We start from the raw sequence: 15,000 nt of genomic DNA, 5'->3' as shown, positions 1-15,000 counted from the left end.
CAATGACAGCCGCTTCCTCCGCATGTCAACAGTAGTAGGGTGACCGTGGCGAAGTGGAGAGCAGAGCTGCCTTTCAATCAGAGGGTCGGCGGTTCGATCCCCAATCTACTAGTCTCATGTCAATGTGTCCTTGAGCAAGACACTTAACCCCAAAGTAGCGGCGTCTACGGTGTGTAGATAGATACTGAATAGTAAGTCGCTTTGGATAAAAGCGTCTGCTAAATGACCGAAATGTAATGTAGTAGAGTTATGAAATGCTGAATTTAACGGCACAACAGCTGCTATGCCTTTAATCCGTCAGCCATGTTGAATTAAACCTGGTGATCGATAATCGAGGCTGTTTGTTTATTTTCTTCTGTAAAAAGGGTCATGTGATAGAGGCGTGACGAATCAGAGAAGGACACGTCGCGACTGCTAAGAGACGATCAAGTAGAGAACGCGGGACGTCTCCGTCGTCTCATGCGGTTCCTCCTGTTCACACTACAAAGAAAGTCAGGAACCTCGGCTCTTCATACCGATCTCGGCTTTGACCGGCCGTTAGAGGCAGGGCTCATATACGCCTGGAGACATTTGACAAGTAGACAATTCTGCTGGCACACACTCACATTACACAAACCCCAGGTTGCTGTGGTTACTCAGCCCACAGTCGTCCCATTAAGCACTGGGGGGGGGGGGGGGGGGGATAGATGGGAGCGAATGGGCCTCTCCTCGACATCAGCAGCATGAAGATCACACCTTTGTACCGTAGACGACAGAAACACGGGGCGGGGCGGCTGACATTTCAACTCTCGGGTCTGTTGTTGTGTGCTTACCACACACACACACACACACACACACACACACACACACACACACACACACACACCTGTGTTTTTGTGGGCGTTTAAATGGCTCTAAAAATCAGCCTGTGACTCATTTAAACAAACAGAGACGGACTCACAGAGGGCTGCTGGCTCTGTAGGCGTGTGATGAACTGGGCTCAAAGTGCATTCTGGAGAAAGGTACGCTGGGATACGAGTGTGAGAGGGGACCTCTAGTCCGAGCTCGTGGTGGGATCTGTGCGTCTTTGTCAGCCCTCGCTTCCATTCAAGTCCACTTCAATAATTAATCACGCACCGTCAGCGAGAGAGAGGAGGATCAAAAGTTTACTGCTTTCTATGTTTTTTTTTATAGATAGATAGATAGATATCTTTGGGTTTGGAATCGTCGGACAAAATAGAAGACATCTGAAAGGGTCGACCGGGGCTTTAGATAATTGCATTTTGTTTACATCCAAATTATAAAATGATAAACTTTAGCCATGTATAGTTTCTGTTGTAGAAGCCCATGGTGATAGTTATTACAGCAGATATATGAAAACATTAGTGCTGGTTATTATCGCGTTAACGCATTCTTTAATTAACGCCGACAATTATTTTCTCACCGGAGACTACCGGACATCGCCGGGTAACCGTCATCACCTCGGAGTTACGGTGCATTATGTTGATGAACAGTGGGAGCTGCGTTCACATGCTGTGACTGTCATGAAGACAGAAGACAGACGTTTTGATGAAGCGAGTGGAACATTGTATTCATGTTGCACAGCAGTGGAACATTTAGATAAAGTCAGCACACTGAGCACAGATAGTGAAGGAATATAACAATATAATATAATATAACCCCATATAATATAATATAATAATAAAATCATGCAATTAAATCGCAATTAAAAATGTTAATCGTTGCCCAGCGCTAGAAAAAAATACATAATCGCTTTGATTTAAAGTCCGAACCACTTCCATCCTCCGGACTACAGCACTCGATACCCACAGCTGGGACAGAGATGTCACTCAGGGGACAAACGTGGATTAACTGAACCTCTGGGCCTCAAAGAAAAACAGGAAACAGTTTCAGCACATCTCAGATCAGCAAACACCCACGGCTCACAGAAGAAAGCCCGGAGATCTGAGAAAAAATAACTCTATAAATATCTGATAGAATCATCCCCCACCCCCCCCTCTCCCCCACCCCCCCCTCTCCCCCCTCCACCACCAGTCTGGGACCACACACACCTCTCAGCAGCATCAAGGTGAACCTGCTGCTGCGTGAGAAGACGCATCGAGAGCCAGTAATAGCCCTCGGGGTCAAGAGGTCAAACGACTGAAAAACGAAATCCTGCCTCCGCCTCGGGGATGGGAACTGAACACTTAGCGTGCCGGCAGTCAAACGGCCCATGGATGACCAACCCCAGACCCACCAATCACAACACCGGGTGAGAGGTCAAACTGCCCTGCTAGGGCCGGGCAGGTATAAGAGGCACCTGGGGAATAAAAGGGAGGGACACACGGTGCCAAACAGCTGACTAAACAACCCACTGAGAACAGTGTGGTGTCAATGTACAACACCTCAGACACTCGAATCACGGATTTAAAAAGTCCATTATTATTATTATTATGTGACGGCCAGCTGGCTGGAAGTCTCTAAAAGTGATGAAAGCAGGAAGGAGCGGTAGAGGAAGGAGCGACAGGACGCTGGTGAAGGAGGTCAGAGCTGCTTCCCTCACTATTGTCCCGCTGACAGACGTGGCAGGAGATGAGATATGGGTGGAGGAAGTGGAGTTGTTGGCAAATGTGGCATTTTTTGGGGGGGGGGGTTTGGTGGACCACCCAGAATTTCACACACACACACACACACACACACACACACACACACACACACACCTTTGTTAACAAAACCCTCCAAAAGGTGTGATCGTCAGTCACATCATGGCTCCTGTAAACATATTCTGTTTGGATATTCTTGATTATTACATTATTATTGTGTCATATGCGGATATTGTTCTGGTTTTAGGAGCATTCTTTGGACGGCAGATTTAGAATGGTCCATTTGCCTCATAACCTCTATTAAGACAATAGAGGTTATGAGGCAAATGGACCAGATGATGCAGGAAAGAAGACGTCAAGGGGACGTTTCTACGTTATTTTAGGGAATATCCACGGCTGCACGTAAACAGGAATAATAGAGGAATATTTAGAAGCCACAGTTTTGAAAACGTGTTTTTGCAACGTGATACAGCTGCTCTAGCCGAGTCTGCTCCGGGGGGCGTTCAGGTGCAGAGGACACGTCACTGCATGAAGGAACCATCGACAGAACTCATCCAGGCTTCAGGAGACAGGAAGCCGTCCCGTCCTGTAATCCACCATGACAACGAGCAGCAGAACGTCACAAAGCAACGCAGGTCAAATATTAACGTGTCGACGCTTTAAGAACGGCTCACTGGAGACGGTGAACATGAGCCGGGGGACGAGACGAGACAAGCCCAACGTTAAGAGGAGGAACAATGACCTGCGACGTCTCACGGCATTCCTCAGAGAGACACACACACACACACACACACACACACACACACACACCACCCTCCTCAGTCTGGGGTAGAGAGGTTAAAAGCAGACCGAGTAAAAACAAGTCAACTCCTTCCTTTATGTGTCTGGAAAGTCTTGACAAAGAAGCTCTCTCACACACACACACACACACACACACACACACACACACACACACACACACACACACACACACACACACACACACACACACAGCGTCACTCTACAATGAGGAGGCCTCGGCTGCACCTTAATCACACGATTGGGTCTTTTGAACGTCTCCTCTGGTATCATGTAAACCGACACACGGAGGACCGCTCCGCCCCGCGGACGTTTTCCCCAGAACACGGCGAGAACGCCGAGGAATGCAGACGGCCACGATAAGACCGCGGACGAGCTGCAGATTCCCCGTACTCTTTCCCCCAAATGCATGATGGGACAGGCTCCGGGGCTCGGTGTAAGAACGCGACCAAACAGGTTACGTATGCGATAGTGCATCGATATGTCCGAGACCAGGTTCCGATAATAATAGACGTACCCAGGACGTTCCTAAAACCTGAACCTGGGAGGAATGACCGGGAAGGACCCGGCCACGGTGTCAAGACATATACACTTAACGTACTTCATCTAATATGATGTTTAGAGCGTCTACATGTACGGTAAGAGAGGTCAGTGACATTTAATAATAATATTCCGTGTCTCCAGATTCCTAAAAGTCAACTTGATGAAGGAGCGCTGAGCGTCGTCACAGCTCCGTGTCTGCAGGACGCCATTAGAATGCATTTTAAGGACGAGCATAAAGTCCTCCGTTGGAGCTCTGCAGAGGCTCATTCTACGACAGGATAAACAAAGCCTTAGTCTGAAACCATTCACTGAAAACAGTAGTATTTAGAAGTCGCCCGCCGAGAAACTGCACTGGAGAAGCAGACCGACTCAAAGTGGATTAGATAACAAACACTGCAGACGCACGGGGAACTTCGCTGCACAACAAGTGTTTTGTTTCCCTCAGACTGAGGACGGGGAGCCGTGCGACTCACCGTCTAATAAACTCTTGATCTCATTAGACCTCTAACGGGCTCCAGCCTGGATTCAGACAGCGAGGAAAGGGGAGGAGCTACGCACAGGAACATGGGAGGAAAAACAGCTCGTGTCTCATAAGAGGAAAATGACGCCAGGTGGCTCCGCAATCCCTGACCGCGCACTAGTCCAGAAGGCCGGTCACGGGTTCCTGGCGGACCTCCGTGGGAAACGCAGAGGAGGAAGCGGAGAGAAAAGTGCGAGCGTGTGAGAGAGAGCCGGAGTGAAGCGGACCACAGCCCGCCTCCTCCGGGGGAAACTTATTCCCAGTGGAAAAGCAGTAAAAGTATGCGTTGGCCAGCCTGTGGGCAGCGTGCGAGGGTGTAATGACGGGGTCAACAACATGATGTCATCAAAGAGGGCCGGCGTTGACTCATCGACCTCAAGACTGAAGGGAGGTGCACAGGATGTTAATGAGATACCTCAACATGAGGAACCCATAAACAACATTCTTCTTACTCTGGAGGAATAAATCAACGACGACGAGAGAGAGAGAGAGAGAGACAGAGACCAGAGACAGAGAGAGAGAGAGAGAGAGAGAGAGAGAGACAAGCGCACAACGGTGCTACCAAAATAACTGGGGAACTGAGAAAGCAATGCATTGTGGGTAACATCAGGAGAACCAATCACCAATTAAAAAAAGGCTAAAAGGCAGGTGTGTAAAAGTGTTCCTAGTATAAAGATCTCATTACCAAACATGAGACAATGACCTAATTACACACACACACACACACACACACACACACACACACACACACAGCAGCCGAGTCGTCGGGTGGTAATTAAGGCCTTATTACATTAACATTATGGAATATATTAGAGCTATAAATGCACCCTAAACTGTGGCTCATGCACAACATCATTAAAAATTAACAGGAAAGCTTTTACGACGAAGACAGAAACGATCGTGAGAAATAAAAACTATTTGGAGTCGACGGATAACTGAAGACATCCGCAGAAAGCTCCCTCTCTAATTCTCCCCCCACCACCCCCGACCCCTGACCCGCTGTGACTCCTGAACCCTGACCTTTGACTCGCAGGCAGCTCCGGTGGCTCCACTCACCACCACCACCACCACCCTCCTCCTCCTATCTGTTCTCAATCTGTGTGAACAAAATACCGTGTTATACGAGTCAACGGGGGCGAGAGGACGGAGACAAAACATCCATGTAAGCGGAGCACCGCGGAGGTGAGTCATCAACCGCGGCCTCTGAGGCAGAGTGTCTGAGCAGACAACTGGAGACGGGGGGGGGGGGGGGACATTTGTCCCTTTTGGTCCCGACACCTTAGGGATGCTTCCCCAAAACCTGGTTCTAGTCAAAACTAAAAGGTCAAAAGTTCACGGTTCTGCTGTCGGTACTTTCTTACTTTCTTAGTTCCACAGTGAGACGTCCTCGTCTCAAACGTCCTCTCTCTGTCTCTCTTTGTCTCAGGCTCTTCTTATACAAGAATAATAAAGAAATGTGGATTATTTTCTTAATTAATTGTCTTTTTTTTCTCACTAAATAATCAAAAACAACCGATAAGACTATGGATCAGGGTACTAGTATGGATCAGAGTACTAGTATGGATAAGAGTACTAGTATGGATCAGAGTACTAGTATGGATAAGAGTACTAGTATGGATAAGAGTACTAGTATGGATCAGAGCACGAATCTGGATCAGAGCACTAGTATTAATCAGAGCACTAGTCTGGATCAGAGCACTAGTCTGGATAAGAGTACTAGTATGGATCAGAGCACTAGTCTGGATCAGAGCACTAGTCTGGATCAGAGCACTAGTATGGATCAGAGCACTAGTATTAATCAGAGCACTAGTCTGGATAAGAGTACTAGTATGGATCAGAGCACTAGTCTGGATCAGAGCACTAGTCTGGATCAGAGCACTAGTACGAACAGGAAGTGTAAAAAGTGCTGACTCATGTCTGTGTTTCAGGACTCCTGAGGCGTTCTGCTGATGACAGGGAACCAGACGAGGCTGTGCAGGTGGAACGTTCTTTCAGGACATGAAAGGCAGAGATCAAAGCTGATCTGATCTCAGGCCAGCGCTCTTTGGGGACTGAGCGCTTCACTGCCCCCCCCCCCCCCCCCCCCCCCCACACCCCCGTCACACCCTCAGTCCCACCTCTTTTACTGCTCGTCGCCGTCTGTCTCCCGACTCTTTTTTCTTTCTCTTGGTGAATCTCACACACACACACACACACACACACACACACACACACACACACACTGTCTGAGTGTCTGAGTGTGTGTGTGTGTGTGTGTGTGTGTGTGTGTGTGTGTGTGTGTGTGTGTGTGTGTGTGTGCGTGTGTGAGAGGATCGTATGCCTGCCTATACACCGAGGGATTACAATCAGCCGTCAATGTGAAACACACTAACAGAGGTGAAGCAATGCGGTCGTTTCCAGTGTCCGCCTCTCTTTATCTCACACAAACAGAAACGGAGGGAAATTCCACGCCGGGCCTGAAACCCTCTGAAGTGACATCAGGAGGTGAACGAGGGCCTCTGATCTCCGTACCTGCGCGGCGAGGGCGGACACATTATCGGCGCTTCGACATTCCAGCGATTCTACACAAAAGACCTCGACGTGGTTTCATCTGCCGCGTCCTCCCCTCAGTGGAGAACAAGCAGCCGGGAGTCACGGCAGGGGTTCTACCGAGCAGGACCGGTAACGATGCATGCGGACTCGTCGGCAACTGAGAGAGAACCCAGGAGCCTTCTGAGGCTTCCGTTTGGACTCGTGAGCCTCCTTCAGAGGATGAACGGAGGAGGCTACCACTCAACGATCTGACCGAACAAACCGAGTGAAGTGAGGATTGAACACAAGACTGACGGTGTAACCGGCAAAAAAAAAACACCATAAACCAGCCTCCACCAGAGAGAGGAGGGGTTGTAATTAACTGTAATCTCATATTTATGGACTACTTTATTGCCTTTTTACAAACCCTGTAAAGAAATAAGTCAAGTAATAAATGCGTTATAAACAAGCTGACTTTGAATATCCTGTCATTCACTTGATTTGGCTTCAGCGCGGTGAGCAGAAACTACGCTTCAGAGGAAAAAAGCCCGGCTCACAGACGTACAGAACCATTCGTCAACTGCTCTCAACCGCTCGGCGTCGGCACCGCCGGGCCCGCTACTCGACTGGCTGGCTTTGGGATCACCATGATAACAGTTAATCCGCAGCAAAGATTAGAGAGAGCCGGTAACGCAACATGCTGCTTTTAATCCTCACAGATTTTCTCTGTGTTTTGTTGCAGCTTTGACCCAAAAACAACAACAGGTGAAACAGACCCGTGCTCACTGCTCCGTGTGGTATACTGACCCGCACAAGGGTGCTCTTAGCCTGAGCTCGCTGGGGCTGTGCTCCCGGGGCGCCCTGGTCTCTGGCTCCGCCTCCTCCGCCGCCGCCGCCGCCGTGCCCTCTGGCCACAGCTCCGGACGTCCCGTTGGTGGTGCAGACCCCCGGCCCGGGACCGGCCCTCCGAGGCCTCTGCTTGATGCCGTCCAGCAGGCGCACCAGCAGGATGTTGCTGGGGAGTTTCGTCCACGGCGCACGTCCCACCAGCGTCCGGCACTCCGGGCAGCGCAGCTCTCCGCCGAGAGCCCAGGATGCCTTGGAGGCACCGGCGGCAGAAGGTGTGCTGACAGGGGAGACCTTCGCCGAGGCGTCCAGGCGCTCCAGACAAACGGGGCACTCCAGCAAATCCAGCAGCACTTGACCTCGTCCATTCTCTCGCCGCTCCGCCGCTACTTCAGCAGGAGAGGCATCTGAGGCCCGACGCGGGTTGTGTTTGGAAGCAGGACCAGAACGCCCGTCACGTCACGCCCAGCTGTGGCCATGGCGTCCGCATCGGCTGTAAAACACGGTCCAGACACGCACGTTAATCAGCTGTTAGTGTGCACGCAGAAATAGGTCATAGTAAGCCCGGGGTGGGCGAGCTGCTCTTTAAAAAAATAAATAAAACTAGGATATGGCTGGAGCATATTTCTAATAAATTTGGCGAGTTGGCCGTCCGCCATCTTGGATTACGGCAACCAGTGAACAGGAAGTGACCATATCTGGACTGAGGAGGAGTGACGTAGAGACGTCGTATACGTCTCTGGTAGCGACCTGTCAATCCAGCGTGTAGCCCCGCCCTTAAATCATCCCCTGCTTTATGGTGTGTTTGACTCTAAATGGAGCATAATGTACTAAATGAACATCATGCTGTATTGAAGAAGACTGTAAACTAGAGATTGAGACCATAAACTCATGTTTACAATGTTTACTGAGGGAATAAATCAAGAGAGAAGTAGAGTCATTTTAGACTAGACTTCTATACAACCAGAGGAGTCGCCCCCTGGTGGACACTAGAGAGAATGCAGCTTTAAAGCATTAAGCAGACACTATCGGGCCCTTAGGCCATGAGAGAAAACACAATATTGGCAAAGTTTTAACTTAGAGATTTACACACGACATCGTAATATTTAAATATGGCAATGTCCCTGTATTCAGAGTTTTAAAGTATTACATTAAATCAGGTACAGAATTGTTTTTTTTTGTAACATGTGGGCACATAAACAATTTTTTTTCTGAGGTACGTGTTGTTTTCCTGCAGTGTAACTGGCTTGAAACCACATTGTTTACTATCGTCAGCGTACCGCGCGCGCACACACACACACACACACACACACACACACACACACACACACACACACACACACACACACACACACACACATATGGCTGAAATCTGTGCTTCATTCACCAGAGCACAGGAAACACATCACACCTCCAGCTGACGAACAGACACCTTCAAAACCACAGCTAAGTGATGAGCTGGCAAAAACAACACACACACACACACACACACACACACACACACACACACACACACACACACACACGCAAAAAGCTACTGTCATTAGAGTCTCGAATTAAGAGATTTAAAGCCACGGTGATCCGATTAACTGGAGAGCAGATAACTACACCTAGTAAACTGTGATCCTGGAACGTGAACAGTTCTATTTAACGGTCATTGAACGCGTCTTGTTAGTACTTGTCATGTAGTATAAGAGCCTCCTGAATGATGACGCTACTTATTTTAATATTCTCACTTCTTTCTTTGTTTCTGCACGCTCTGTAAAGGGTCAATAGTGCATAACTTTGTAAATTTAATCTCATATTCTGTCCTTTAGGGTTTTTATTAATGTGTTCTTTATCAAATAAAGCAATAAATAAATGAATAAATCGTCATCAGGGTGAAACACAGCAGTGAGAGACCGCGATTTGTCTTTGAAGGCAAACAGTAAACTCACTTTATCTGGTGATTAATACATAATTATATTATATCATTTAAAAAAAAAAGACATTTTTAATTATAAAATCTAAAATCTTCCTCGCGTGTACAGCTGTAAAAAAAACGTCAATATTACGCAACACTTTACCAGCACTAAAAAACGTGTATCGATAGCGCACGTGACGTTGTTTTTGTTTAATGACAGTAGTACTCAGCTGATAGTAGTAGTTTCATAATATCGCGAGATATTTAAAAACTAGCACAATAAAGAAACTTCGCTACTTTTTCATGCCGTCACCTTTTTTTAAAGTAACTAAAAAAAATAAAAAAAATACAAGTTTTTTTCTTTTTTTCCAGCGTTCACACTTTTAAAAGCAACAGTTTTCTTTAACTGCTCAGAGGAAACGTAGAGGATGAAACTCTTTAAAGCATGAATCTCACCTCTTGTTCCAGAACACGACTCCTCCTCTTGTTGCCTCTCTTTTTTTTTTTCCTTCCTCGCGCAGAAGCTACACTGTAGCCACTTCTGAGTGTTCAGTACAGACGCACGAGCGAGCTTCTCCCCTCTACAAGGTGTACATTGTACCACGTCGTAGTATAAAATGTACTTCTGTCAGACGCTCGAGTGAAAAAAAAAAGCAAACGCGAAGACGAGACAACGGAACTCCGACCGCACCGAGCCAGCAGCGCCATGCTGGCTGTTAGTCCGCTAACGGTTACTTCTTCTTCTGGTCTGCTGGAGACGAGCGGGGGGGGGGGGGGGGCCTTCACGTGCTGTCCGGAAATAGGACAACTCGGTATAATACAGCCGACAAATGATCAATGATTTGATTAGTTTACCGATTTATGTTACTGTTCTTTTTATTATTATTGTGATATTATTAATAATAGTATTTACTATAATTATTTATGTAGTTATTCAACTCCACTTATTATTATTACCATTTATTTAATATTATTTGATTAGTTTACCGAGTTATTTGTATTATTATTATTATTATTATTATTATGGTATTCATAATAATCATAATAATTATGAATAATAATATGGTAGTTATTTCAAAATTATTTAATTTTATTCAAAAGTTTGATGGACAACGAACAACGAAGACACTCTGAATCCCTTAATATTATTTTATTAATTTACTTAATTATATTACTTATTATTATGATATTCATTTTATTAATTATAATTTTGTTATTATGTAGTTATTGAACTCACTTATCAAAATTATTATAACTGTTTATTTAATTTAAAGGTTTGACGGATTAATAAAACAACCCAAAGACACTGAATCTCTTAATATTAATTTACTTATTTATGTTATTTCCTTTATGACAACAATAATAATAATAGTTATTATTATTATTATTATTATATAGTTATTGAACTCACTTCTCAAAATTCTCATTATTACCATTTATTTAATTTTAAATGTGTGACGGATTTATAAAACACCCAAAGACAAAAAAAACAACTTGATTTGTTATTTTTGTGTGTGAAGCGTCATTGTAACTACATTTGCATGTTTGTATCTTATTTTGTATCGTTTTTCCTCGCTGGGATAACATAAAATCTGACGTTTTGAATCACTTTTTCCTACTTTGTTTTCAAAATATGAAGAGAGCTCTCGGTGCATTATTCTTATAGATACGCTGGAGAAAACAACCAACAGCTTCTACAACAGTGGAAATAATCACTAATATATCATTATTCCTTCCAAAAGTACTCTGAAGCCAAATCCTAGCTGATTTCCACCGTAGTAGTTCCTCAGTGGTGTAATTTCCGAGGCGCACTAGAAGCATCTTCAGGGGTTGTCAAACGGCGTGAACTGAATCGTCTGTAATGATGCAAAAACAACAGAAGAAGAAGCTTATTCCTATTCCTCTGAGTGGAGTGTTCTTCATGTTCGTCACCCTCGTGGAGACGTCGCGTTATGAACTGAAAGCTTGTTTTTGTTTCTGTAGTAGAAACATGAAACTTAATTTATCTCATGAAATATGGATGTTTTGTTTATTGTTGCGTTTCAGATCAGAATCCGGTTTTATCGTCGAGTAGACGTTTCTTGTATCGGTGCAAAGAAAGAACTTAGTGAAAGAAAAATGTAATTAAAAATAAAAGAAAATATTACAAAATTTAATAAACATAAATATAGAATAGAAAAAAGACAATAAAAATATGAAATAAATACAAAAAAATATTGAAATAGTATTTAGTTTCAAATAAAGGCGCTCTGTGTTTATCTGCAGTTCTGTAACCGGTGATGAGTCCTGGTCTACCTCTCTGTAGACGACCTTGTCTCTGTTCTTCTCAGCAGAACGTCTCCAGAGACATCTGGAGCAGAGACATCTGGAGGTCCCGGGGTTCTCTGAGTGTTCTGGTGGGAGCGAGCGGCAACAAAACAGCTTTTAGTCTGAAAGTCACACATAGAGCAGGAAGTTGATGCTCTGGTTTCAGTCCTGCCCGACAACATGTCATCTTCTTGTGGTAGCTTTAAAACAAATATGAGTATGTCCTGATTGCGTTTGATGTGATATTTACATTGTAAGGATGTTATTATGTCTCTCTGTAGCATTTCTGTGTGTCTTTGTGGTGATTTTGTGTCTCGTTACAGTATTTTTGTGTCTTTTTCTGGTTGTTTCATGTCTCCTCTTGGTCTTTTTGTGTCTCTTTCTAGTCATTTATATAATATAATTTGTAAATGCTGCTTTCGATCACACTCTCCTGTTTCTCTTCGGACTGATGGATCCACTGTTGGCCGACACAGAGACAGACAGAGACAGACAGCGGAGAGAGGAAGAACACTTTTATTACAAAACAAAAACTAAACGCATTTTGAAAAACAGACCTTTGACTCTTTATAACCTGCAAAAGCAGAAGCATAAAAACCACTTGAGGGAGATGAGAGCGACACACAATAAACGTGATTTATCTGCGCCTCGTCGGGAGGACGCTGCATATTGAGTGAGAGATGAAGGAGAGAGAGAGAGAGAGAGAGAGAGAGAGAGAGAGAGAGAGAGCAATAAAGCAGGAGATTTATGTGGAGGTGGCTCTCGTCTGTCACACAGGATCCCACAGGAGCCCTCAGGTCCTCCTCCTCCTCAATGCACCCCCCTCCCCCCCTCCCCTTTTTTCTGCTTGACCCTCATGTGTCCCCCCCCCCGTCCCCGCCGTCCCCCCCGGTGTGATGGAGGTGACAGCTGTGTTACTGCCTATAAACGGAGGACGAGGAGAGCAGGAGAGGACACGACAAGACATACGTCCCAATTTCAAGGAATGGACGAAGCTTTGACAGAAATATCGCCTCGCTTGTACGGCCTATTACTGTAAACGCGGGCGGATTAGAGGACAGAAGACACACAAAAGACCTCAGTATGTCTCCTACAGAGGAGACACACAGACCTATGGGTGCTCAGTCCACCTTATGTTGTCCTTGTATGTCTCTTGGTGGTCATTTTGTGTCTTTTTTGAGTCTCTTTATTGTGTCTTTTTGTAGTCTTTTTTTATGTCTTTCTTGGATGTTTCGTCTCATTGTTGGTTTTTGGTTGTTTTGTGGTCGTTTTGAGTCTCTTTCTTGTTTGTTTTGTGCCTCTTTTGTAGTCATTTTGTAGTCTTTTTTGTATGTCTTTCATGGACGTTTTGTCTCATTGTTGTCTCATTGTTGGTTTGTGGTCGTTTTGAGTCTCCTCCTGGTTGGTACTCGTCTCCGGACCCCGACACTTTGGGCATTTGTAAAAAGCAAAGCTCAGAACATTTACAGTGTCTCTGGATCTGGATTTGTTTTCCTTTGATCAAACTCACGGACTCCTCCGGAGGCTGAGGGGAGCAAAGCTGAGCGTCGATGGAGGTTAACGGGTCGGTGAGGTGAAGCCGACCTCAGGGCCTCATGGACAGACAGAGTCGTGTCCTCGTTTCTCCTCACAGTGATCAAACGGAACAGAACTAATGCAGAAGAAACCGACGTGTTCCGTTCAAACAGATGAGCTGTGATTGGTCGAGAACGCACTCGAGGCAAAAACACTTTTCAAAAACACTTTTCATCTTCAAAATTCAAATCTGCTCCAAAAAAAGAGAGAAGAGAACAGAGAGCTTCTGATGCTGCAAACATGGTGCTGATTTTATCATTATTATTAATATTATTTAGTTTTCAGTGGGTTATATTTTCCATTTTATGTTATGCATTCTATATATTTATTCATTTTTATTTTATTAATAATGTATTTTGTACTCAGTGTGTTTTATTTTCATATTGTTATGAATTCTTCGTCTTATTTTTTATGAAAGCGCGTCTATTTTCCATCTCATTTCACCCTTTCATGTTTATTTATTGACCTTTATTGTGAAACACTTTGTGATGCATCCCTCATATGACAGGTTCTGCACAAATAAAGTTTATTATTATTGTTATCTTTATTAATCTCACCACTATTAATGTCTTTCTTTATGCTTCACTGGTTAAGCCGTCCGTAGGTTGATCTCTCACTGTGACCATTTCAAAGGAATAAATAAAGTCGACGTTGGAATGAACCACGACTGAGCTGCGCTGAACTAATATGAATGCAGATATCAAAGACATTATGGGATGTGCCTGTGGAACAAAGAAGAGATGGATATCTGGGAAATAGAAATCTGCTCACAGCCCGGCAATAGAATGTTGCATCGATGCTCCAAGACTCCATTCCTCCAGAGGAAAGCCATGTTTACTATTTTGTCAGAGGGCCCCCCCCCCCCCCCCCATCCACGCTCTTATTTTGGTGGGACAGTTACCTTCATGCAAACGTGGACTATAAGCGCTCATGCATAATAGAAGCCGCATAAACCAAGAAGGACAGAACCTGGAACAACAGAGGAACACGACGCCCCCGAGCAGCATGAATACTGGATGGAACAGCAGGAAGTGTTTCTCCTCTCGCTGCTTTTATGACGGAATCTTACGCGCCATAACCGCGCTTTATGAGCTGAACTCTAACGAGGAACTGGTTCCTCATCTGCATATTTATAGGACACACAACCTCAGCTTTAAAGATGCTCTCTGGACGTTTATGTTTCAGTTTAATCGTGGTATTTTAGCTGACACACGCTGGACAATTTAGAGATTTCGTTCTTTTTTTTCTTCCATAACTCGTCTTCTGTCAGACTAGAGGAAATAAAACATTGATTTTACTACTTCTTAATGTCTTAATGTGAGTGATGAAGTGGTGAAGTTTCATGGTGATGTCTATGAGGTCATTATTTGTTGTCTCTTAATTTGAATGATGGCAGATTCATGGTGGTAGTTTAA

At 45.0% G+C, this 15,000-nt stretch overlaps 1 protein-coding gene across 1 annotated transcript in view; it reads right to left on the bottom strand.

Moving 5' to 3' along the window:
* Positions 1–8,247, bottom strand: part of sh3rf1 (SH3 domain containing ring finger 1) — a gene marked incomplete at its 5' end in the record, with an annotated part of 37,096 nt that extends 28,849 nt beyond the window's left edge. Inside the window, 3 exon segments of the mRNA XM_068725272.1 lie at positions 7,762–8,034; positions 8,036–8,094; positions 8,097–8,247. Coding sequence (XP_068581373.1) covers positions 7,762–8,034; positions 8,036–8,094; positions 8,097–8,247 — 483 coding nt within the window.
* Positions 8,248–15,000: the final 6,753 nt, after the last annotated feature.

Source organism: Cebidichthys violaceus, unplaced genomic scaffold (genome assembly GCF_023349555.1).
Source record: "Cebidichthys violaceus isolate CVI_PGR_0920_01 unplaced genomic scaffold, fCebVio1.0.p SCAF_35, whole genome shotgun sequence".
NCBI lineage: Eukaryota > Metazoa > Chordata > Actinopteri > Perciformes > Stichaeidae > Cebidichthys > Cebidichthys violaceus.
This window is presented reverse-complemented; position numbering and strand designations above follow the sequence as displayed.